The sequence below is a fragment of the Vipera berus genome (genome assembly GCF_964194415.1).
Source record: "Vipera berus genome assembly, chromosome: Z".
NCBI classification, from domain to species: Eukaryota; Metazoa; Chordata; class Lepidosauria; order Squamata; family Viperidae; genus Vipera; species Vipera berus.
In genome coordinates, this window is record NC_138205.1 from 57,623,418 (window position 1) to 57,648,383 (window position 24,966).

Below are 24,966 nucleotides of genomic sequence, written 5' to 3' on the forward strand. Positions count from 1 at the left end.
TCCACCCTCATCGCGTCCGCAGATAATCGCCCGGCTGCCCTGTTCAGGGTGACTCGCTCCCTTCTGAACCAAGAGGTGAGAGAGGAACCCTTACAGGGTCGAGCCGAGGAATTCGGCCAATATCTGTTGGATAAAATCGCTCGGATTCGAACCGGCCTGGACTCCAACTGGGCAGACTCTGAGGAACAGGACATGGACAGTCTTGTCGACGTCATCTGGGAGGAATTTGATCCTGTGACTCCAAAGGAAGTGGACAGGATTATGAAGAGGTTGAGCTCCTCCACATGCTTACTGGACCCATGCCCTTCCTGGCTGGCATATGCAGCCCGAGAGGGGACACGAGGCTGGTTTCAGGCGGTCATCTCTGCTTCTCTGAGTGAGGGTCACTTCCCTGCCTCCTTGAAGGAGGCGGTGGTGAGACCTCTCCTCAAGAAGCCCACCTTAGACCCAGCTTCATTGAATAACTTTCATCCAGTCTCCAACCTTCGCTTCCTTGCGAAGGTTGTTGAGAGTGTGGTGGCGCATCAGCTTCCTCAGGTCCTGGAGGAAGCGGATTATCTAGACCCGTGCCAATCGGGCTTCAGGCCGGGCTACAGCACGGAGACGGCATTGGTCGCTCTGATGAATGATCTCTGGAGGGCCCGGGACAGGGGCCATTCCTCTGCCCTAGTCTTATTAGACCTTTCGGCGGCTTTCGATACCATCGACCATGGTATCTTGCTGCGGCGCCTCAGGGGATTGGGAGTGGGAGGCACGGTTCTGCGGTGGTTCTCCTCCTTTCTCCTGGGACGCTCGCAGTCGGTGTTGGCAGGAGGACAGAAGTCGACTCCGAGGCCTCTCATTTGTGGAGTCCCTCAGGGGTCGGTTCTCTCGCCTCTCCTGTTCAACATCTACATGAAACCGCTAGGTGAGATCATTCATGGTTTTGGAGTAGGGTACCATCAGTATGCTGATGACACCCAGCTTTTCATCTCAACTCCAAACAGCATCAGTGATGCCCTCGGCGTGATGTCCCGTTGCCTGGAAGCGGTCCGGGAATGGATGGGGAGGAACAGGCTTCAACTCAACCCGGACAAGACTGAATGGCTGTACATACCGGCATGCCAGGATACTCAGAACGTTCCATCCCTTAACATCGGGGATGAGTTATTACCCCCTGTTAATAGGGCCCGCAACCTGGGTGTCCTCCTAGACTCACAGCTATCCTTGGAAGACCACATAGGAGCTGTGGCCAAGGGGGCCTTCACTCGGGTTCGACTGGTGCGCCAACTACGACCTTATCTGGACCTGGATGCCTTACGTACAGTCACCCATGCACTTGTGACCTCCCACCTTGACTACTGTAACGCTCTCTACATGGGGCTGCCCTTGAGAGCCACTCGGAAGCTTCAACTGGTGCAGAGTGCAGCTGCACGAACACTTTTGGGGGCCTCCCGATACTCCCATATCACACCTCTCCTCCGTGAGCTGCACTGGCTTCCGGTTGCCTTCCGAGTGAAATTCAAGGTGCTAACAATGACATACAAAGCCCTACATGGCATGGGTCCGGACTACCTACGGGAGCACCTTCTGCCAACGTCAACACCCCTCCGTCCTGTGCGCTCCCACAGAGAGGGCCTCCTCAGGGTGCCACCACTCAAAGAATGCCGGCTGGTGGCCCCCAGGGGGAGGGCATTCTCAGTGAGTGCGCCAACCCTCTGGAACTGCTTGCCTACCGAAATCCGGATGGCCCCCGACCTTCGCACCTTCCGGCGCGACTTAAAAACTTACCTGTTCCAGCAGTCCGGCCTGGCCTGATAGCTCTTGGGGTTTCATTTGTTTTTACTATCGTTTTTTACTATTGTTTAACTGTATACCTACCTTACTCTGTACACCGCCCCGAGTCCCTCGGGAGAAGGGCGGTATATAAAAACAAACAAACAAACAAACAAATAAATAAATAAATAAATAAATAAATAAACATACTGTAGAGGAGCATTAACATAAAGTAGCATTAACTTTAAAGTAGCTACATCTTTCCTGGGGTAAAGATCAAACTAACCTGAAGAATGCTAACACAAGGGTAAGGTAGTGTACCAGCAGAGTCTTATCAAAAAGACCTTCGTTGATTTTTATTCTAAGTTGTACGCTAGAGATAAGATTAGTGAGGCAGATATTGATGAATATTTGATGAAAGCTAATATCCGTGTTCTTACGCAAGAACAAAAGGAAGAGATGAACCAATTGATAACTGATGAAGAAATTTTTTCAGCAATTAAACAACTGAAAGTGGGTAAAGCGCCAGGTACGGATGGACTGACTGCTGTGTATTATAAAAACTTACAGTTAGAGATGGTGAAGCCTTTAAGGGAATTGTTTCAGACAATTCAAATGGGAGGAAGGGTACCTCCGTCTTGGAAAACTGCTTTTATTTCTTTGATTCCGAAGGAAGACCAGGATGTCACCCAAGCAAAAAATTATAGGCCAATATCACTTTTGAACATGGACTACAAGATATTTGCTAAGGTTTTAGCTAACAGATTAATGAGGGTAATGCAACAAGTAATTCATGGTGATCAAACTGGGTTTATAAGTGGTAGACAAATGAAGAACAATGTGAGGCATATAGTAGATTTGTTGGAATTTTTGGAAAGAAACAATCAGATCCCTGCAGCGTTCATCTTCTTTGATGCTGAAAAAGCCTTTGATCAATTGGATTGGCAATTTTTGTTGAAAGTATTAGATAAAATGAAATTTGGGGATAAATTTTTACAACCAATCAGGGCAATATATCAAAAGCAAACAGCCTGCATAATAGTTAATAATAGTTTGACTGAAGTATGTAACATTGAAAAGGGTACAAGGCAGGGGTGCCCGTTGTCACCCTTATTATTTGTTTTAACATTGGAAATATTATTGATTAAAATACAGGATTCGGATAAAATTAAGGGAATTCAAATTAGAGACCAGGATTATAGATTGAGGGCGTTTGCAGACGATCTGGTTGTTACAGTGACTCAGCCTGATTATTCAGTTGTAGAATTGATGGAGATAATAACGCAATATGGGAAAGTCTCTGGATTTAAGGTTAATATACAAGAAACTAAAATGTTGTCTAAGAATATGACAGTATCACAAAAGGCTGTCTTAGAAGAGCTAACAAGATTTGAAATAGTTAAAAGGGTTAAATATTTGGGGATATATTTATCACCCTCAAATGTAAAGTTATATAAAAATAATTATGAAAAGTTATGGGGAAAAGTACAAAAAGAATTAGACAGTTGGAAAAAATTACAATTATCTTTATTGGGTAGAATCGCAGCTGTGAAAATGAATGTTTTGCCAAAATTTTTATTTCAAATGATACCTATACTTAAAAAGGATTGAAATTTGGAGGAATGGCAAAAAGGTATTAATAAATTTGTTTGGGCAGGGAAAAGGCCACGAGTTAAATTTAAGATTATGCAAGATATGCGTGAAAGAGGTGGTCTTAAAATGCCTAATTTTAAATTATATTATGAAGCTGCTGCTTTGTCAGCGATAAGTGATTGGTTTAATTTAACACAAGCGAGATTACTAAATCTTGAGGGCCATGATTTGTTATTTGGATGGCATGCATACTTATTGTATGATAAGGTGGATAATGTGTTCAAGATACATATTTTAAGGTATGCTCTGTTGCAAGTTTGGAAAAAGTATAGACATAAGTTAAATTATAAGATACCTATATGGGCAATACCGAAACACGCAATAGAAAATATAAATGTTGGGTTTAAACCTGATTTGACTACATATAAGGAAATTTTAAGTTTGGAAAGGAATGTATGGCAATTAAAGCCATATAATATTTTAAAAGAAGAAAAGATTGTACAAACCTGGTTTCAGTATGGGCAATTACAGGCCAGGTGGAAGGAAGACCAGAAAATTGGTTTTTCAATGATTGATGAAAATTTGGTAAAGCAAATTAGAGATCAAGGTCAAGCACATATTAAAAGGATATATCTTGCATTGATAGAAATTGACTCAGAGACAGAACTTGTTAAAGACTGTATGATAAAGTGGGCTCAGAATTTTCAAGAAGTTATTACAATGGATACTTGGGAAAAGATTTGGGTGAGAAATGTAAAATGTACACAGGCCCAAAATTTAAGAGAGAACTTTTATAAAATGTTTTATAGATGGCATTTAGATCCTAAAAAATTAGCAAGTATGTATCCGAACTGTCAGCCCAAATGTTGGAGGTGTGGTTGTGAAGATGCAACGTATTTTCATATATGGTGGACCTGTAAAAAGGTTAAAGCTTTTTGGATTAAAATTTGGTGGAATATGCAAAAAATATTCAAGAAAAGGATAAAGTTTTGTCCGCAATTGTTTTTACTGGGCATTATTACAGATACTACTGTCGTGGACACTAAGTTGATGTTGAACTTACGGTAATTATGGCAGCGAGACTTTTAGTAGCGCAATATTGGAAGAAGGAAAAACTGCCGAATATAGACTTTAAAAGTCTCTAATCTGGCGGAAATGGCAAAGATCTCAGCGTACTTGAAAGACCAGTCGCAACAGAGATATATTGTGGAGTGGAAAAGATGGATTGATTACATCCAGAATAAATATGGGACTAAAAAGTTTCACCTAGCATTTGAATAAGTATTGATGTGATATATAAATTACTTGTAGTTATTTTAATAAGAGTTTAAGTGCGATAGAACTTAATATTTTATTGTTGTTTGCATAAGGTAGACTATGATTGTTTGTATTTTTATACCCTGTATTTAGCTCTGGGAAGTCGGGGAGGGGGGAGGGGGAGGGAGAAGTTGGGGAGGTTTGGGGAGAGGGGAGGGGGTTGGGAGGGGTTTTGTCTTTTTAAAAAATGTATTGTAAAACTTTTCAATAAAAAAAAAGAATGCTAATGATATGTAGGAATGACCTTGGGAGACAGAAGAAGAGCCATGGACTAGACTAGGTAACCTTTGGTAAGATGAGTGGCATAAAAGTTTGATAAATAAATAAATAAAATAAAAATGATAGGGCAAACTGCATCTGAGTCCGCAGAAGAAAATGGGGCAAGGCAAGTCTCAGAAGTATCCCTCTCTAGCTTCTTGGATTGTAAAAGTGAGGGGAAAGAGATGTTCATTAGTGTTGCTAGGTAATCAGCCCTGTAAGCTAGTCCAGACAAGAAATACACCTAGAAGTACTAGTCTAACTTTATTGTAAAATTACATTAACAGAATCTTAGTAGTATCAAAAAGAATATGTTGGGTAGTCTTTGTCTTACAACCATTTATTCAGTAATCATTTGAAGTTACAACAGTACTGAGAAAACTGACTTAAAATCCATCTTCAAACTCATGTCAATCATAGCATCCCATTATCATGCCTCAGTTTCATTTAATTTTACAGAAGATTTAACTAAAGATGTGGTGCAATGGTGAAGGGGCTAACCTAGAAATCAAAAGACTCTGAGTTCTAGTCCTGCCTTAGGAAAGAAAGGGTCTCTCTCTCTCTCTCTCTCTCTCTCTCTCTCTCTCTCTCCCTCCCTCCCTCCCTCCCTCCCTCCCTCCCACCTCAAGGTTGTTGCTATGGGAAAAATAGGAGGAGGAAGCAGTATGATGTTTACCATCATATGATTGTGAAGTTTGGCAATCCATCACAAATGGTTTGCCAAGAGCCCAGACTGCAATTTCATGACATGGAGTTGAGGGTCTTTCTTTCCTAAATGTCTAAGTCAGGACAAGGTTCACATTAAGCTGGATTTGCAGTAGTGGTCTACTCAGAGATCCACCTCTACTGTGGGGACCATGCATGAGATATGTATACATTGTGGGAAGTCAGCTCCCCAGAGAAGGAAATATTAAAAGGGCAGAAAAATATATTTCCTCAAAAGATATTGAAGAACCAGGAAAGCATGACCAGATTTCTTAATAGTCCCAGGTCTCCTTCCCCCAAGCAGAAACCAGTTCTATAGAAATGCAGATGTAAACCATCAGGAAGGTTGGAGCTAGAAGCTTAGGAAGACAAAGACACCTAAAATTTACATACCCCAGCCCCAGAAAAGTAGGATATGACCGTGGGACATAATAGGATTAACCCACCACCATCAAGAACAGGTCAGAATACGTGAAACAAGAAATACAAAGTCTGAAACAGGAAATAACTCCAAACAAAAGGCTCCAGAGGGTATAAAAACCCACTCCCTACATATGCTCAGTCCTTTTTCTGCTAGAACCATCTTTCTGTCTGGCTTTCCTCTTCGATAAACTGTAACCTTCTTCCTAAAGCAGTCGCCATGTTGTTTATCCTCAGCTTGGACTGAACCACGATGAAGACTTTTCTTCCATCAGCATGAAAACAAACAGGAGATGGAGGCATGAGAAGACCCTGCTTCAAGACCCCAGACCAGCAGAGACTACCCTGACTGAAAAGAGGAGGCACAATCCTCCGACAATCAGCCAAAGTCCCCTGTGGTCGATAGAAAGGACGACTGTGAGGAAAAGCCCTTGGCAATAACTTTCACCCAGGGAAGTCAAGGAAGTCACTGAAGATCCACACATGTTGAAGATGAGTGCAGGGCAGTGAGATATGAACCGGACCGTAACAATATCCTCTTCAAACAGGCCATTAATTTCCTAAGAGGTGCCTCCGGGAACTACTGAGTCCGTGAAAACCTGGATGGGTTGGCACTGCTGCCCACCCAGCTGGTGCCTGATCAAGTGGATGATGGCACTGTTGTACCTGCTGCTAGGGCAGCACCTACTCTGCTTCTGCCAACATCAGCACCACAGCCAACACCAACATGACAACCAACACCAGCACTGCTAGCTCAACCACCACTGCCAGTGTGGCCCATCTCACTATGGAAAAGGAGGTGTAGACCCTCAGCCTTGGGTGTGAAATTCAACAATAATCCAAAACAACTGGCATTCTTCCTGACCCAAGTGTGGACCAAAATGCAGGAGTATCGGGCCAATCTACCATCCAAAGGGGCCAAGGTACAGAACATGACTCTGAAACTGGAAGGAGAGCGGGAAAGTGGATGGTGACCCTCCACAATGATGATGTCCCAGAGCTACGCAATTTATGGGTGCCTTCTGCAAGAGGTTTGAGGACCCCTTCCTCGATGGAAAAGCCGGGACAAGGATTAAAACCATAACCCAAAGACGACGACCCATGGCTGATTACATGCAGCCTGGCATGTAGATTGACCAACTGGCCACAGGACATGCTGACAGTCCTTTCATGACAGTCTGAACAATGACATTACAACATTTGTATCTTCAGAGGTGCACTACGCACCCTCCTTAGGTAGTACTTCCTGGCTGACAAGGTTGAAATCGACTTAGCCAGATCCCATAACCACCCAAACTGGTTGACAAAGTTCCTTCCCTGTGGAGAGAAGGGAGACTCCAAAGTAAGAAGGACGAGACAAAACCCACAGTGCTGCTCCACTGGATACTTCAAATATGGGAAGGAGAAACACTGAGCTGTCAACTGCTGATCTGCCTGACACAAAAGCCAATCCCCAGTCCCATCAAGGGAAAATCTGATTACCCTATTGGGTTTGGGGTGCATCAGATGTCTGGTCAGTCCTGGATTATTTTTATTTATTTTATTTATTTTAATTCCATTTATATCCCGCCCTTCTCCGAAGACTCAGGGCGGCTTACAAGCTTAGCAGTAGTAAAACTGGGGGTGCAACTCAGAGAACTGAAGATACCAGTGGCATTTTGCCAACTGGATGACTCAGTGGCATGGGGAGCCCCCACAACATTCATCTGAAGTGCTGGGTGGAAAAGTGAAAGGGGAGGCTGTTGCTGTGGTGCAAGAACAACCTAAGACAGAACCCTGTATTCTCCAAGAGTACAGATTTTATCATGGATCTGCCTCTAGACTACTCTCTGGATGTAAGTTCAGAGGAGGAGTGTGAATTTGAGTCAGCAGGTGAAAGCAGGGAGCTGAGTGTTGGTCAGGATCGGGAGAAAATGCTAGCCTGACACCGCAGTTTCAGCTGGGTCAATAGGACCAGCAACAGGCTAAGGTTGAGTGAGGCAAGGCGAGGCACAGTCGCACAAATTGACCAGTAGACTCCAGGCTAGGACCAGGAACAACTGCCATTTGTTAGCAATGAGAAGGAGGTAGAGTCTACACTTCCTCCTGATCCAAGGACGCATAAAGCAGAGAGGAGATACTTGTGAGAAGGCAACCTCACCTCTCATTAAGGGCTATTAAGTGTTGCCTACTTAATCCTGCCTTGAGGACTTGAGCACTGCTGGAGCAATGTGCCCAATTCTGTGCCTTGTATGCTCGCGCGATGTATCCTGACCCATTGGAAACATGCATTACCTTCTGTTGTGATTCAGCGTCAGCCTGTGGTTTCGGCAACTGAATTGGACAATTCTGAGGAGGAGGAGGAGGAGGGGTTTGGAGAGCCTTTGGTTGCAGATGCATCGCAGAGCTCTCAGCCAGGCCCCTCCTGTCTTGTTCCTCCTCAGACCCAGCTGTGTGAGCCTGAAAGATTAGACGAAGACGATCCACAGCTGGCTTTGTTCAAGGACACTCGAAGCAGGAGGCAGACAAGCAGAAGTGAACAAAGAAAAGCAATCGGCACCTCGGGAGGAGGCAAAGAGAAGCCACGCCCTGAGACTGTTGTTTAAAAGGGAAATGTGTGGGAGGTGCTGGTTGCTGAAGGCAACCATTTGAAAAGCTTCTGATATAGTCTTGGTCTGTATTTGTTTTACTCTGTTTTGAACTGTTTCGTTTAGTTTTTGCAAATAAATTTGGTTGGCTTAATTCCAGCCTATTGAATATAACAAAGGGGTTGTCCCTGACATTTCTGCAGGGCCAGTTGCAGGCTGGAACAGAACACCTTCCTAGACTTTTTGTGTGTCTATTGGATACAGTTACCCAGTGACTCTAGCCATACTGAGCTTGGAATCCGGACCTGTGGATGTGGTGCTTTCCAAAGATGTTTGGAGGGTTTGAATAAACACCTGTAGAACTCTTGATGTACATGTGTGGGGGGGAACAAGAGAGCACAGGTTTTCAGTGAAAAGGACTCCGATGTGCTTCCCCCTCATCGTCCCATAGAAATGATACCAGGTGCCAAATTACCTAAACCTACTTTGTACTCCATGACCCCAAGAGAGCTCAAGGAGCTCCTGATTTTTATAGGCAAAAACTTACATGGGGTTTATCTAGCCAGCTAAAATATGGGTGGCTCCCCCAATAGCGTTCCAAGAAGAGAAGGGCAGCCCTTCATTTATGCTTGGATTACCACAGATTAAATGCAATTTGCATTGAGAATGTCTACCCCCTGCCATTAATGAAGAACATGCTTACCCACTTGGCAAAAGGAATTTTTTTATATAAAATTAGACCTGTGGGAAGTCTACTACAGAGCACAGGTGTCAGAACCCCTATTCCTTATTTCCCTTTTATCTTTTCGGTATTCTGCCATTCTAATGGGGGGAGGAGGCATGGGGCTTTCTGCAGTTTATTTCCTTTGCTTTGTTCTTTCTCTTTGAAATGTCCTGTCCCTTCCTTAGGGTGAGAAAGGAATGTGCCTCAGCCATCTGCCTTATCTCCAGGCAGAGGGAAGACAGCACTATGAGATCTGACAACCTTAAGCCTTTTCGGTTCGTTCCCGCAACAATTTGAAACCTTTGAATTGGCTGTTTGAACCGACCAGATGGAGAGTTAGGTTGAGGTTTTGGATTCCTACTTTGAATGTATTGTTCTGCGCGGGAAACCCTCAGATCCTGCCTTACTTCCCTGTAGTCAGCAACTCCAATAAAAGTTCTTATTGAAATGATGCACATTTCAAGAGTTCTGCTTTTTTCGGAGGTTTAGCTGAGACAGGTCCTTACAGCAGATTAAAGAGGAGGATGAATGGAAGACCATATTCAATTGCCCTCTGGGATGTTTACAACTTCACACACTCCCCTTTGGACTGCAAGATGTCCCCGCCATCTTTACGCAGCTGATTAATGAAGTCTTGCATGAACATCTATTTAAGAGGGGGTCTTAGTTTACCTAGATAACATTCTGATTTATATTGAGATTATGGTAGAGCATGTAAAACTAGTCAGAGCAGTGCTGAAGAAACTTTGTGCTACTCTATGCCAAATTCTCTATGCCAAATTCTCCAAACATGAATTCCACAAATGTAAAATTGACTATTTGGGCTATCACATCACATGAGTGTTAGAAGGAAGTAAAACCTCTTTTGAGGTGTGGTTAGACCATAAAAACGTAGAAGCCTTAAAAAATCCTAGGAGGCTATCCCCAAAGCAGATATGTCGGGCTCAGTATTTCAATAGCTTCAACTTCATCCTATGATATTTCCCAGGCAAGAAGAACTTTTTAGCCGATGCCTTTCAAGACCACCCCAATTTAACAGCTCTAAAGTACTGGTCATTAGACCGGTTATCTCCTCCCAACAACTAGCACCTACAGCCATCCCCAGGGCCGGGGGGGGGAACCACATGGCAAATGTCAGAAGAACTACTCGCTATGCTAAAAGCAGCATTAGAAAAAGATGAGTGGTTCAAAACTCACAAAACTGACTGCACCTTGAGAGATGGCTTAGCTTGGATGGGTACCAAACTATACATCCTGGAAAGCCAACAAACTGTGGTCTTTCAAAAAAAAAGCCTAGATTCAAAAACTGTGGGACATTTTAGTTTTGTGAAAACTTTACACCTTGTAAAACGCCAATTCTGATGGCCATCCCTGAAAAAGAACATTGAAGAATATGTGGCTAGCTGCCCCATCTCCTTGGTGGCAAAGAGATGTCTGGGGAAAATGCCAGGTTTCCTCCAACCAATGGCAAAACCCCAAGTGCCTGGAAATAAATATCTATGGATTTTATAGTAGAACTACCAGAAAATTTGGGCAATTTGGGTGATAAAAGACCTTTTCTCCAAACAAATACATTTTGTGCCATGCCCTAAGATTCCCTCGGCACGCTCTCTAGCCAAATTGTTTGTGCAACATGTATATATATATTCCATGGAGCTCTGGAGCTTATCATTTAAGATTGCGGAGTTCAATTCACTTTGCAATTTCGGCAACAGTTCCTAAAATTGCTTGGCACTGCTTGGCTTAACTCTTCCCATCATCCCCAGATGAATGGGATGTATGTATGTGAATGTACAAATGGCATCATGAAACAATACCTAAGATGTCACGTTAGCTACTAACAGGACAACTGGCCTGAGCTCCTCCCATTTGCAGAGGTGGCCTACAATAATGCAATACATAGTAGCAGGCTCCACTACCTTTAAAGTTCCAAGGGCCAGTACTTTGTAGCCATGTTCCAGGCCAAGCCACAAACTACATCACAAGCAGAATGGATTATACAGCTTCAAAGTATTTGGCCAGTAGTCCATAAAGTGCTAGAAAAAGTGCAAAAAACCTATAAAAAGCATGCCAACAAAAAATGCTCCAAACCAAAAGATTTTAACATAGGCAATAAAGTCTATTTCTCTAACAAATATCTGCAGTCTAGGCAGCCATCAGTCTTAAATACATTGGCACTTTCCCTGTCAACAGAGTCATCAATTCAGTAACAATTCAATTGGACCTACCAAAAACCCTCAGGCCTATCCACCCAGTCTTTCACTGTAGCCTACTGAAACCAGCAATCATTTCTTCCCTACGCCGTGCAATGAAACCACCATCAACTCCCATTTTAATTGAGGGAGAAGAGCATTTTGAAGTTAAAGATATTTTGGACTCTTGTAGACACTGAGGGATAATCTAATATCTAATTGAGTGGATTTCCCTTCCTCAGAGACAGAATGGGTAGATGCCCAACATATGCGAGTGCCAAAATGTCTTCGTAAATTCCACCACAAATATCCAGATAAGTCTCATTAAAATCTACCTTTCTCTCCTTTTTGTCTCCTTAAAGGACTAACATCTTTTTCAAGGGAGGCAGAATGTCACACCTGCTACCTTCAGCATACCTTGCGTCACTGGCATCCTGGCATAAAATGCAAGGGAGGGAAGAAGGCAACTGGGAAATAGAAATAGCAATAGCACTTAACCGCTTCAGTGTTTTATATCCCTCTCTAAGCGATTTACTGAGTCAGCATATTGCCCCCAACAATCTAGGTCCTCATTTTACCAACCTTGGAAGGATGGAAGGCTGAGTCAACCTTGAGCTGGTGAGAATTGAACTGCTGAACTGCTGGCGGCCACCAGTCAGCAGAAGTAGCCTGCAGTATTAGATTCTAACCAGTGCACCACCACAGCTCTGTGGAAGTAAGAACTGGGCACAGGAATGTGCAAGGATAGGGAATCTTAGGGCATGGCACAAAATACCAGGGTGATAGGAACCAGAGGTATTGATCTGGGCTAAACCCGCCGATCAAGGATGAAGCCTGAGAACAGTATGTGAAACTTGAAGGTACTAACCTTCAAAGCCATTTCCAAATAATAAAAAAGGAATACTATTGGGATGCTGATGGACTGGTCAATAGGAAAGGGCCAGAGGAAGGGGAAAATTGCTACCTTTGCACAGGAATACTCAGATCCAGGTTTACTTTTGCTTTAACCACTTGACTTTAGTAAAAGAACCTTTCAGTTCAAAGAATGGAGTCGAGGGTCTTTCTTTCCTAAACATCTAAGTTGGGACAAGCCTAACAGTAGTGCTAAGTCTGGACCTGAAGTAAAGATATGGGCCCCTACTTCAGCCCTAATGCCCTCAGTGACCACACACTGCTTGCTTTTGGTGGTGTTCTTTTTCTTTTTTGTTGAGAGGCTCTAGCCTACCCAAGGCTGCAACTGATTGCACAAGGCCTTCACTCTTGAAGTGGCTTTGGAGAATACCCTTCTGTAGCCTCTGAAATCCCCAAAGATGCATGAAAACATGTTCCCCTCTCACATGATTTCAGGGTCTCTGGATGCTATTTAAGAATATAGCCCTCGCATACAACTTCTGGAGGGTCCAGAAGCCCCGTGAGTACACACTCCATTGTAACACAGTCTCTATAAATCAGGTGAGAATGGGACGTGCGCTTTTCAGAATAGTCATTGAATGTTGGAGAATGTTGGTGTCATCCAAAGTATCATGGCATGTCACTTTTGACATGCATATTATAGGTTTATCATGACTGTTGTAAATGCACATCATGACTGACATTACGGATATACCAAATTTAAATTACTCACTGGGTTGAGTTCTACAGGCCCGAACTGGACGATCAGAGGGTGGATCAACTTCCACTTTTTTTCCTGGATCAAAGTCATCCATTTCACCCTCAGTATCACAATGTTCCTTCTCTCTTTTTCTTTTCTTCTCTTCCTGTTATTAAAAAACATGGTCAATATTTTCATATAAAATATAAATACTTATTTATAAAAACACTTATTATTGCAATGTAAAGATTAGGAAGCACTTTAATTATATTAAACTGAGAACAAAAATAACTGAGAATGACTATAATATTTTAAAAGGGAAAATGGCTCCTTCAACCTTGCAGCTTATAGCAATACCACTTAGAGTTATATATCATTTCATAGTGCTTTATAGCTCTCTCTAAGCTGTTTACAGAATCAGTATATTGCTCCCACCAATCTGGGTCCTCATTTTATGAATTCTAGGCAAAAGAGAACTGAGATGAGTTGTTAGGTATGATTTCTCCAAATATACTGTCGATATATGTATGTTTGTATGTTATTGTTGTTAGCCGCCCTGAGTCCTTCGGAAGATAGGGCGGCATATAAGTCCCAATAATAAATAAATAAATAGATGATAGATAGATAGATAGATAGATAGATAGATAGATAGATAGATAGATAGATAGATAGATAGATAGATAGATAGATAGATAGATATGGGAACTGGAGCAATGGGAACAATAGCCACTGCCTTTAGTTGAAGTGGTCACACACAGAGAGACAGTTTTTGTACAGAAGAAAACAAAATAAGCCAGAAACAGTACAATGGCTGTTGAAATAGAACTCAAAGAAGATATAAAATGTGGACAAAGATATTTTATCTCCTGTCATCAAGAGCAGTATATAATGAAAATTGTGGAAAGAATGGTCTAAAAACCACTATATGTTTACTAATAATCTCATTTAGAAAGTCCATTCACATTGTTCCCACTTCAAACCCTAGATGAAAAGGAATCAGCTTAGTAACAAAGATCGTCTATCTAGAAAACAAAATGTCAGCAAGATATAACTTAAGATAAATTGAAAAATGATGGAAAGTAAGAAACAAGATAAAAGATTTGCCTTTTCAACGAATTAACCATGGAATCCTTGATGTTGAGTTTTGTTACTTGCTCGCAGACATTTCATTACCCAAATGAGTAGTAAGTAGCATCATCAATGCTAGTGAATTTGGAGTTTGTTTATATGCAATAGCTTGCCTTAACAGTGTTGGTGGACAAGACCTCAGATTTGAAGGTTGCAATCTTTTATATCAGAGGTCCCCAAGCTTTTGGGCACCAGGGACTGGTGCCATGGAGAAAGGTTTTTCTGCAGACCAGAGGGGTTTGGTTTTGAATACTGCTGACATCCCAAAGAAGGAGCTTTGCTTGTGTGTGCAGCCTGCTTGCTGGCATGTTGCGCACTGGTGCCAGTCCACAGACCTGGGGCTGGGGACCCCTGTTTTAGATTGCTATAGACTCCCCCACAGTTAAATGCCTTAGAAAGTTTTCTAAGGCAGAAAAAAACCTCCCTGGAGAAAAGGGAAATTCTGGAAATTAACCCTTTTGCTCCCATGGACAGCTGGATGCTCTCAGAAAGCTTCTGGAAGAAGAAGAAGTGATCCAGTGAATCTCTAGCTGGGGGCTGGGCAACCAAGACACAAGTTCATTATGGAGGAGTCAGCCATTTTAATATAGACAAAAAAAATCTGTCACCGCTTCTTAGACACTAGTTTCTGCATATTTACCTTTTCTGCTTCCTCTGATTGTAACCTGCCTTTTCCTTTTTATGGAATCATCGTCATTCTGTGGCTTTGGGATTTCAATATGGCGAGTGGAGGTGCTTGAATATCCAAACCAAATTAAAGAAGCTGGTGAACATGGTGGACTTTATTTTGAAACTTTGGATTTAAAAAACTATTGGAGGATTACTTATATAACAGATTTTACTGAACTCTTTCTTATCTTTAAATTAAAGCTTCCCAGAACGGTGTTTTGTTTTGGCTGGAAGGAGGGGGAGAAATAGTTTAGATTTTTTTTCTTTCATCATTATTTTGCTTTACTAGTTGACAAAAAGAAACTGTTCTTAGTGTAATGGTACTGTTTGACCACATGAGGGAGCCAAAGACCGGAGAACTGTGATTTCACGTTTAATATGTCCTTAGTGGCATTATTTAGACTAAAATCTAAATTAATTATAGTTTGAAGAGATGGCTACCTGTAAAAGAACAGAGAAGATACAAGGAGATGTAGAATTTTTTAGATCTTTTCTGTATGAATATACAGCCAAAATACATGAATACAGGCGATGGAAACTAAGCTTGAATTAAAAATTTCTAAGTTGGTAAATGAGATACAAGGTTTGAGAGGAGAGATCAAGCAGGTGAAGGGCAGGATTGAATTTTTAGAAAACAAAGTTGGTAAACAAGATAATCTTCTGGAAATTGAAGTAAATGAGAGAATTCTCCTGGAAATTCATGCTAAAGAATTTCAATTATGATTCAAAGCAATTCCTGAACAACCTGGGGAGGACATCAGAGCAAGGATGATTAAAGCTTTGGCTGCGTTAATTGATTGTGATGAAAAAAGGCTCTATTTGGACATAGACAAGGCATATTGACTGAATTCAAGATTTGCTGGTATGGGAAAATTGCCAAGGGATGTTTTGATTCACTTTGTAAGAAAAACAACAAGAGACCATGTTCTGAACTGTCATTTCAAGTTGAAATTAAGAACAGAAAATGTATATATAATTATTTTGAAAGAAATTCCTGTAAGAATTTTGTGAAAATAGAAAGCCTATTCATTCCTTACAGATATTCTGAAGATTAGAAAAATTCCCTTTTGTTGGGATAAGCTTGAGGGGGTGACACATACACACCGTGAACAAAGATTTCAACTAAACTCTATAAAACCAAGGAGTTTTTAGGCAGAGATAAATTAATTTCAGAACTAGGTGATGAGATGGAGATAGATAAGTCTTCAGAAGCAGACAAGCTTTGAAAAACAGACATAGAAGAAGAGATGACTGAGATGTCTGTGCAGGAATGTGATGTTTCATTTAAATATGCAAACTCATGGAATATCAATGTGGCTAATGCCCCATGTAAGCATAAAAAAATATTTCATCATTTGACAAAACGTAATGCTGATATAATCTCTCTTCAAGAAACACACATTAAAAACAAGATGACAAATATCTAATAAAGAAAAGAGATGGGGAGGAATTTGTATCTGCAGGGAAAAAAAGATAAATGGAGTGGTTCTATATATACAATCCCAATTTAAACCTAGGGTACTTCTATCAGATGAATACGGTAGATTCGTAATAGTGGAAATTGAATTTAATGGAATAAAATCAATAGTGATTGATCTATATGTGCCAAATGAGAGGAAAGCCAATATTTTTTAGTATCTTATGGATTAACTCTTGCCTTTTTCATGTGAAAATTGGCTTATGCTGGGGGATTGGAATGGAGTGACTTTTCCTCTTCAGGACAGAACATCTATTAAAGGGAACAAGCCATCCCAAGGCAAACTATCAGTCATTTTTTGAAATTATGGACAATTTAATGCCAATAGACTCATAGAGGCATAAAAATGTCTCCACGAGAGAATATACCTTTTTTCAGAAAGGCACAAATCTTTTTCAAGGATTAATATGGACCTCTAAAAATTTAGCGAATAGAATTTTGAAAGTTGGTATCTTACCTAAATCTTTTTCTGACCATAACCCAGTTATTTTGGTCTTTAGAAAAAAGAGTTTGAGTTATAGATGGAGATTAAATGAATCTATTTTACAAAAGGAGACAACTGTAAAGGACTGTAAAAAGAAATTACATGAATATTTTGATAATAATTTAGGTAAAGGGATGGATATAATAACTGTTTGGGAGGCTAGTAAGGCAGCTATAAGGGGTCATTTTATACAATACAATCTGTTAGAGAAGAAAAAATCTTTGGAAAAGACCCCAAAAATACTCGATGCAATCAGACAGAAAGAAATTGATCTGCAAAAGTCATGTACGGACCCTAAAATTCTGCACCAAGTTAACTTACTACGCCAACAACTGTCTATGTTAACAGTCCAAGAAATAGAAACAAAACTGAGTTATGTGAAGCATTTTGAGTTTGCAAATAAACCAGGGAGATGGCTGGCATATAGATTAAGAAAGGAGAGGGAAAAGAGAATGAGTGAAAAAAACTGTGAAGGTAATAAAGTAATAACTGATAACAACCAGATTAAAAAATCTTTACACAATTTTTATTTTAATTCGTATAGGATGCAGGGGTCAAAAATAGATGAATATTTGCTCAGACAAAATTTGCCGAAATTGTCACGAACTCAGAGACAATTTATGAATGATCCGATAACTACCTTTGAAATTTCAGAAGCTATAAAAATCCGAAGGAGGGTCAGGATGCCATGATGATAAAGAACTACAGACGAATCTTATTATTAAATAAGGATTATAAACTATTTGCTGCAATTTTGTCAAAGACTAAAAAAATGTTTTACAGGTGTGTGTGTATACATACATACATAGGTAAAGGTAAAGGTTCTCCCGCACATATGTGCTAGTCGTTTCCGACTCTAGGGGCCGGTGCTCATCTCCGTTTCAAAGCCGAAGGGCCAGCGCTTGTCTGAGGACGTCTCTATGGTCATGTGGCTGGCATGACTAGACGCCAAAGGTGCACAGAACGCTGTTACCTTCCCACCGTAGTGGTTCCTATTTTTCTACTTGCATTTTTACATGCTTTCGAACTGCTAGGTTGGCAGAAGCTGGGACGAGTAACAGGTGCTCACTCTGTTACGCGGCACTCGGGATTTCACCCACCAAACTGCCGACCATCTGATCGACAAGCTCAGCGTCTTAACCCACTGAGCCACCGCGTCCCTCCATACATACACCTATACATATATACATATATACATATACATATACATATACATATACATATATATATATATATATATATATATATATATATATATATATATATATATATATATATATATATATATATATATATATATATATATATATATGTACGACCAAGCAGGCTTTCTGCCAAAAAGATAGCTAAAGAATAGTGTGAGAATGGTTTTGAATATTATTGAATACTTACAATATCACAATGAACAACAGGCAGATTTAATATTCCTAGATGCTGAGAAGGCCTTTGACAACTTAAATTGGGTCTGTATGTTTAAAGTTTTGCAAGAAATGGACTTTGGGGGGAATTTTATTCAAGGGGTCAAAGCTATTTATATATTACAGCAAACAAAAATTATTACTAATGGCGATCTAACTAACTCATGTGAAATTCGAAAGAGTTCAAGACAAGGATGTCCACTGTCTCCTCTGTTGTTTATTTTGGTGTTGGAAGTCCTGAATAGAAATATCAGGCAAGATGAGAAAATAAGATATTAATGTTAAGAAGAAAGTTTATAAATTGAGGGCCTTTGGGGATGATTTAGTGATATTTCTGCAAGACCTAAATAATAATATAGAACACTTAATGAGGAAACTAAATGAGTTTGGGACTTGGCCAGTTTCAAAATTAAGCAGAAAACATCAATGTTAATTAAGAATATGACCACACAGGATGGTGATATACTGACTAAAAAGTGCAGTTTTAGGGTTGAGAAAAAGGTGAAATATTTGCAACTGATACTCCATTTAAACAATGGCAGAGGGATATCTCTGTTTATATGGCAGGGGAAAAAACTGAGAATTAGATATAAATTACTGCAAGATGCTAAGGAAAAAGGGGGTTTGGGTTTACCTGATTTGAAACTGTACTTTGATGCTTGTTGTTTGATTTGGCTAAAAGAATGGGTGAACATTCAGAATAAGAGGTTACTGGACTTAGAAGTCTATGAATTAAGGTTTGGTTGGCATGGTTATCTATGGTATGACAAAGTGAAAGTAAATATTGATTTTAATAATAATTTTACTAGGCATGCCATTTTAACAGTTTGGAATAAATATAAAACAACGTTCTCTATGAAGGTGCCACTTCGGGTTTCCCCACAAGAAGCCTTTTTTAGAAAAGAGATGGTGATGAGGCCAAACTGGTGGACCTATGGTAAAATAATATCTTTTAATTTGGGTGAGCCTACCGTCAAATCCAAGGATAAGCTAGAATTAGAAGGTCATGTTTGCCATTGGTTTACATATATGTAATTGAAGGAAAGATTTAAGTTAGATAAAAAGAATCATGGTTTAATTTTGTTAAAAATGAATTGGAAATCCTACTGTGCGGTAGTGATGAACATATTATTGCGAAAGTTTATAAAATGATATTGAATTAAATCTGCAAAATGAATAAGTAAAACATTGTATAATTCAGTGGACAAGGAATTTTGGGTATAATATAATGCTTGAATGATGGGAAAATATGTGGAATAAAGGATGAAAATTTACATTAAATTATAATTTAAAAGAAAAATTTTATAAGATCATTTACCATTTGTACCTAACACCAGACAAGTTAACAAAAATGTATAAAGGTATTTCAGATGAATGTTGGAAATGTAAAGGTAAAGAGGGGACTTTTTATCATTTATGGCGGACGTGTGATAAAGCAAGAAAATATTGGAGTAGGATTCAAATGTTAGTACAGAAAATTCTTAAAGTGAATATGTAAAGAAAACAAAGACCTGGGAAAAAATATGAAACTTTGATGTCATATATGTTGACAGCAACAATATTACTCTGCGCTCAGAAATGGAAGACTACATCGATTCCCACAATGGAGGAATGGTTACAAAAACTGATGGAGCTAGCAGAGATGGCTAAACTGACTGTACTGATTAAAGAAAAAAATACAAATATTTTTATTGCTATGTGGAAACCACTTCTAGACTTTGTGCTTGAGGTAGAAAAAAAAGAAATTTTTTACTTTGGGTTCTACCAATTGGATAGAGTTGATGTTATCGAAATGGGTAGTTTATATTACTTTTTAAAAGTAAAAGGCTGAGGTCTGAAGTTGAGACTCAAACTTACTGCACCAAAGGAAATCAGAAGTTAATGCCTTTTTTTGCTCCCTTACCTCACTTCTCTACTCCTTTTTCCCTTCCCCATCTTTTCTGCTATTTACTTTTCTATTTTCATTGTATCATATATTATAAACTAATAAAACTTTAACCAAAAAAGGGAGAGATGTGGTTTTCTCATTGAAAAAGAGCGTTTTGTTTTCTGCTTGATTATCTGTTGCTAATAATTTCATTTCACTTTTTTTATATTCTCCTTCTTTCCTTCCTTTCCTTCCTCTCTTCCTTGCCTTTTACAAATAACTCATGGCGGCTAACATATCCAAAGCAACTTCCTCCCCCTCCCCCACAGTTCTGTGAGGTGGGTTGGGCTGAGAGAAGACTGGCCCAAACTCACCCATCTGGGCAGGACTTGGAACTTATGGTCTCTGTTTTCTAGCCACTAGACCAAACTGGCTCTCCTTGCTTACTATAATGTCTGCTTATCTGTGTTTAGGTTGTTGGAGAGAATGCCTTTTGGTCTTTTTGTTACCTTTTTAGCTTTTTTATTGTCTTTTTTGAATGGTGTCTAAATGTGGTTTGTTTATATGTCTATTGATGGCTGATTTGTCTGAATGTCAAGCTTTCAAACATTTTTTGGATTTAGCTTGGTCTAGGATGCTCACAGGTTTCCAGTTGAAACTATGGTTGAGTTTGCTCATGTGTTGTGAAATTAAGGCGTTTCTATGGTGTCTTTTGACTGTTAGTTGGTGTTTATGAATACACTGTGCTAGTCTTGTCTGTGCCTCACAATAGTTGTAGTGTCCTATAGGAAATTACAGATTACTTTTTTCTTCTTCTTGGACTTTTGGGTCTTTGATTTATTTAAGATGTGTGGAGGGCTTATAGTTTTATTTGTTATGGTTGTAATAGATTGATGATTGTTTCTGAGATGTTTTGGGTATATGATGTTATTCTTTTCAGTTTGTATTGGTTGTGCTTTAATGGGTTGATTGGTCAGAGACTTTTTGATAAAGTTGTGTGAGTATCCATTTTGCTGTAAGATGTTCTATAGTTGTGTATTTCTTTTTTCTGGTGTTCTGATTTGCTGCAGTGTGTTTGTACTCATTTGAATAAAGTTCTTAGCTTCTCTTGGAGGAGATTACTTTGGTAATGGAGAACTTGATTAGTGCAGATTGTTTTTCAATAGACTTGCATAAGCACAAATTTTTTTACTTTATTTGTATTATAATAAGAATTGGTTTGTCAGGCACAAGTAATCAGAAACAGGAGTTGAGTTTAAAGCACAAAAGGAAAAGGATTCCCCTGTCCTGTTGTGTTTGACTGTAAGGGGCAGGGTTCATCTCCATTTTATAGCTGAGGGAGCCAACATTGTCCAAAGATATTACCTGGGTCATGTAGCCAGCATGTTGATATGCTGAGGCGCATTGAACACTGTTACCTTCTCACCAAAATGGTACCTATTTATCTACTTGCATTTGCATCTTTCGAATTGCTAGGTGGGCAGGAGCTGGGGCAAATAATAGGAGCTCACCCTGTCGCATGGCAGTCTTGAACCTGGGTTTCAACTTTCCAGCCAACAAACCTTGTGTCTTTAACCACTGAGCCATCACCCGCCTCTAAGAGTTTGTTACATGCAATCTATACACAAGAATCTGATCTACTAACAGTCAAACCAAATAGGCAATAGATAAGGGTCAACAGAATTCAAGGGGGAATGGACTTGTGTTTGTTGTGGAACATAGTGACTGCAAACTGTTTGACCCCATCCTCGAGTTCAGCTTGCTCCTCTCTTATATCACCCCCCCACCAACATGGCTTTCTTCCCCCTCCAAGGGCTCTTCGAAGATGCTTCCCCCCCATCCTGTATAGTTTCTTCATTGTCTGAGTTCCCATTGAAACTTGATAAAGAAGGCAGTGAAACCGCCTCAAAGGAAATCTCATCTGCTTCTGAAACCATCGGTGAGTCAGGTGGCAGTTGCTAGACACTAAAATAGCATTAGAAAGTTCCTCTCCTCCCATGCCTGGGAGTTGAAAGACAGAAGTGGAAAACTTCTGTAGGGGTAATAGAAGCCGTGCTGGGGTAGTGGTTAGAATGCAGTATTTACCAAGTTTGGTAAAATGAGGAGCCAGATTGTTTGGAGCAATATCTTCTGTAACAAAATTATTTTATTGGTTTCTTTTTTGTAATATTTTATTAAGGAAGTATCTCAATCTCCTTCTAACTTTGTCAGCTCCTGATAATACATGGATTGTTTCAGTACTATTTTTCCCATACTGTTCATTTAGTCTTGTTGCTAAGGGTCAACAGAAACATTTTCCCATTGGCTCTTCAGCATTATCGGCCAATTGCTTCAGCTTTAACTGTGAGTGCTTACCACTTATGCTGTCAAATTCATATCATTTTTTCTTGACCCAAGACAAGCATTAGTTGATTGTTCACAAATTAGGAATACAAATCAAAATAAATAAGAAAATGATAAAAGAACTCTAAACGAGTTCAGACCAGATGGATTACACTGCAAAGTTCTGAAAGAATTGGCAGACATGATCTCAGAACCACTGAACCATATCTTTCAAAGATCCTGGAGCATCAGGAAACTACCAGATGACTAGAAAAGGGATGATGTAGTTTCCATCTTCAAAAAAAGGGGAGGGGGGAAATGATCCAGGAAAGACCTATCAGCCTCACATCAATATCTGGAAAGATAATCAAGCAACAAAGCTGTGAACACCTGGAGGCAAGGAAGTCATAACCAGAAGCCAACATAGGTTTGTCAAAAACAGATCATGCCATACAAATCTCATTGCATTCTTTGACAAAGGGACAAAATAAGTGAACCAGCAAAATGCTGTGGATATAATTTACTTGACTTCAGCATTTGATAAAGTAGACTACTTGACAAAATAGAAAAATATAGGTTATAAAGCATAACTACCAGGTAGATTTGTAACTGGTTGACCAATCATACTCAATGTGTGGTCCTCAATGGAACTGCATCTACATGGAGGGAAGTATGCAATGGGGTACCCCAAAGCTTTGTCTTAGGCCCAGTACTTTTCAAAGTCTTCTTCAATGATTTAGATCAGGGCTTTTCAACCTTTTCACCCACTGTACCACTTTTAGGATAAGGCAATGTCCGAGTACCACCAGTCACCCAGCAAGGTGTCAAAAACTTGACCCACCCCCAAAAAGGGAAAAATGATAAAGTACAGGTAGTCCTCGACTTACAACAATTCACTTAGTGACTGTTCTAACTTATGACGGCACTGAAAAAAGTGACTTATGACCATTTTCCACCTGTTGCAGCATCCCCAGGGTCATGTGATTTACATACGGATGCTTGGCAACTGATTCATACTTATGACGGTCACAGTGTCCCAGGGTCATGTGATAACCTTTTTCAACTTTTTGACAAGTTGGCCGGGGGGAGGGGGGGAGCTCATCACTCAGGTTGCAGGGTTCCTGTGTGGGGGGAATCCATGGGTCTCTGGTGGAGGGGGTTTGACTGGGGTGGGTGCCCTCCTTCCTCCCATTGTCCCTTCCTTCCTTTCCTCCTTCTTTGTCCCTTCCTCCTTCCCTCCATCCCTTCCATTGTCCCTCCCTCCCTCCCTCCCTCAGGTTGCAGGGTGCCTGTGTGTGTGTGTGGGGGGGGGAAATCAATGGGTTACTATTGTGAGTGGGCAGGAGGGAAACCAAACTTTCAATAGGCATGTTACTGTTTATCCCTATCTTTCTTTCCTTCCTTCCTTTCTTCCTTCCCTCCCTGCCTAAGTCTAAGGCTTGAGAGGGCAGGGAGGGGCTGGTGAGAAGAGAGCGGAGAGAATCCACCGGACTCTGCCTCCGGCTGCAGCTTCTCCTCCAATTGGTCCCGCTTTCCCTGCACAGACCAAATGGGAGATCCGCTCCAGGTTTTTGAGCGGGGCGCCTTCACTTGCCCGCCCGCCCGGTTCCCTAGTCAGGTGTGTCCTTAGGGCTAAGGCAGGGATAGGCAACCTTGGCTCTTTTATGACTGGCTCAGGAATTCTGGGAGTTGAAGTCCACAAGTCATAAAAGAGCCAAGGTTGTCTCCCTCTGCCTGGGCTAAGGGGCTGCTCCGGCTGCTGCAATCGGACAGCCCAAGTACAAGAGAAAAGTCGACGAGCAAAGGCAAGCGTAGTCAGGCTGCTTCCCTCAGCTGTGGGAGAAGACACCTCGGGGGTGGGGTGGGATGGTTTCCTTCCCCAGGAGGAGCCGGCAGGCCAGGCAGCGTCCACAGCAGGCACGGAGGGCTTCGGCTTCCCGGAGCTGGGAAGAAGGAAGCTGAGCTTGTTCCGGATACTCATGCGCCACAGCGGGGGAACTCCGCCTGGGGCCGGCTGCTCCTCGTGGCTCCCAGAGCGCGCCCAGAGGATGCTGCCTCCTGACTACTTGCTCAGCCTTACCTATGCCGAGACAAGGACACCGTGGGGACAAGCGGCGGGAGAGGAAGGGAAGGGAGGAGGGCGCTGACGCCGCGCCTCCCTCACCTGCACGCCCGCCACAGCAGCCTCCGCCGGCTGGAAGCAGCACTGCACGGAGCCTCCACGTCACAACCAGGCGGGAGGGCTGGGTCCCAGGCAGGCGACCGGGCAGGCGAAAGACGACGGAGGAGTGACGCCGTAGCCAGGTCCCGGCCTGGACACGTCTCAGCCGATCAGGCTTTTAGATTGCCTGTTCCAGCCTGTTTCGAGGGCAGCTATGGGTTGTCAATTGAAAAACTTGGGGAACAGCAGCAAGCCGCAGTGGCAGGCGCTGGATCACACCTCCTGCTTGGCGAAGAGAAATGACCTCAGCAGGTCTTA

The 24,966-nt window shown here is 41.2% G+C and overlaps 1 protein-coding gene across 8 annotated transcripts in view; it reads right to left on the reverse strand.

Moving 5' to 3' along the window:
• Window positions 1-24,966, reverse strand: part of BRD9 (bromodomain containing 9) — a 122,863-nt gene that overhangs the window by 93,416 nt on the left and 4,481 nt on the right. For all 8 annotated transcript variants that reach the window (XM_081343164.1, XM_081343169.1, XM_081343163.1 and 5 more), the window contains one exon: window positions 13,156-13,288. In XM_081343164.1, coding sequence (XP_081199290.1) covers window positions 13,156-13,288 — 133 coding nt within the window. The remainder of the gene's footprint in view (window positions 1-13,155; window positions 13,289-24,966) is intronic.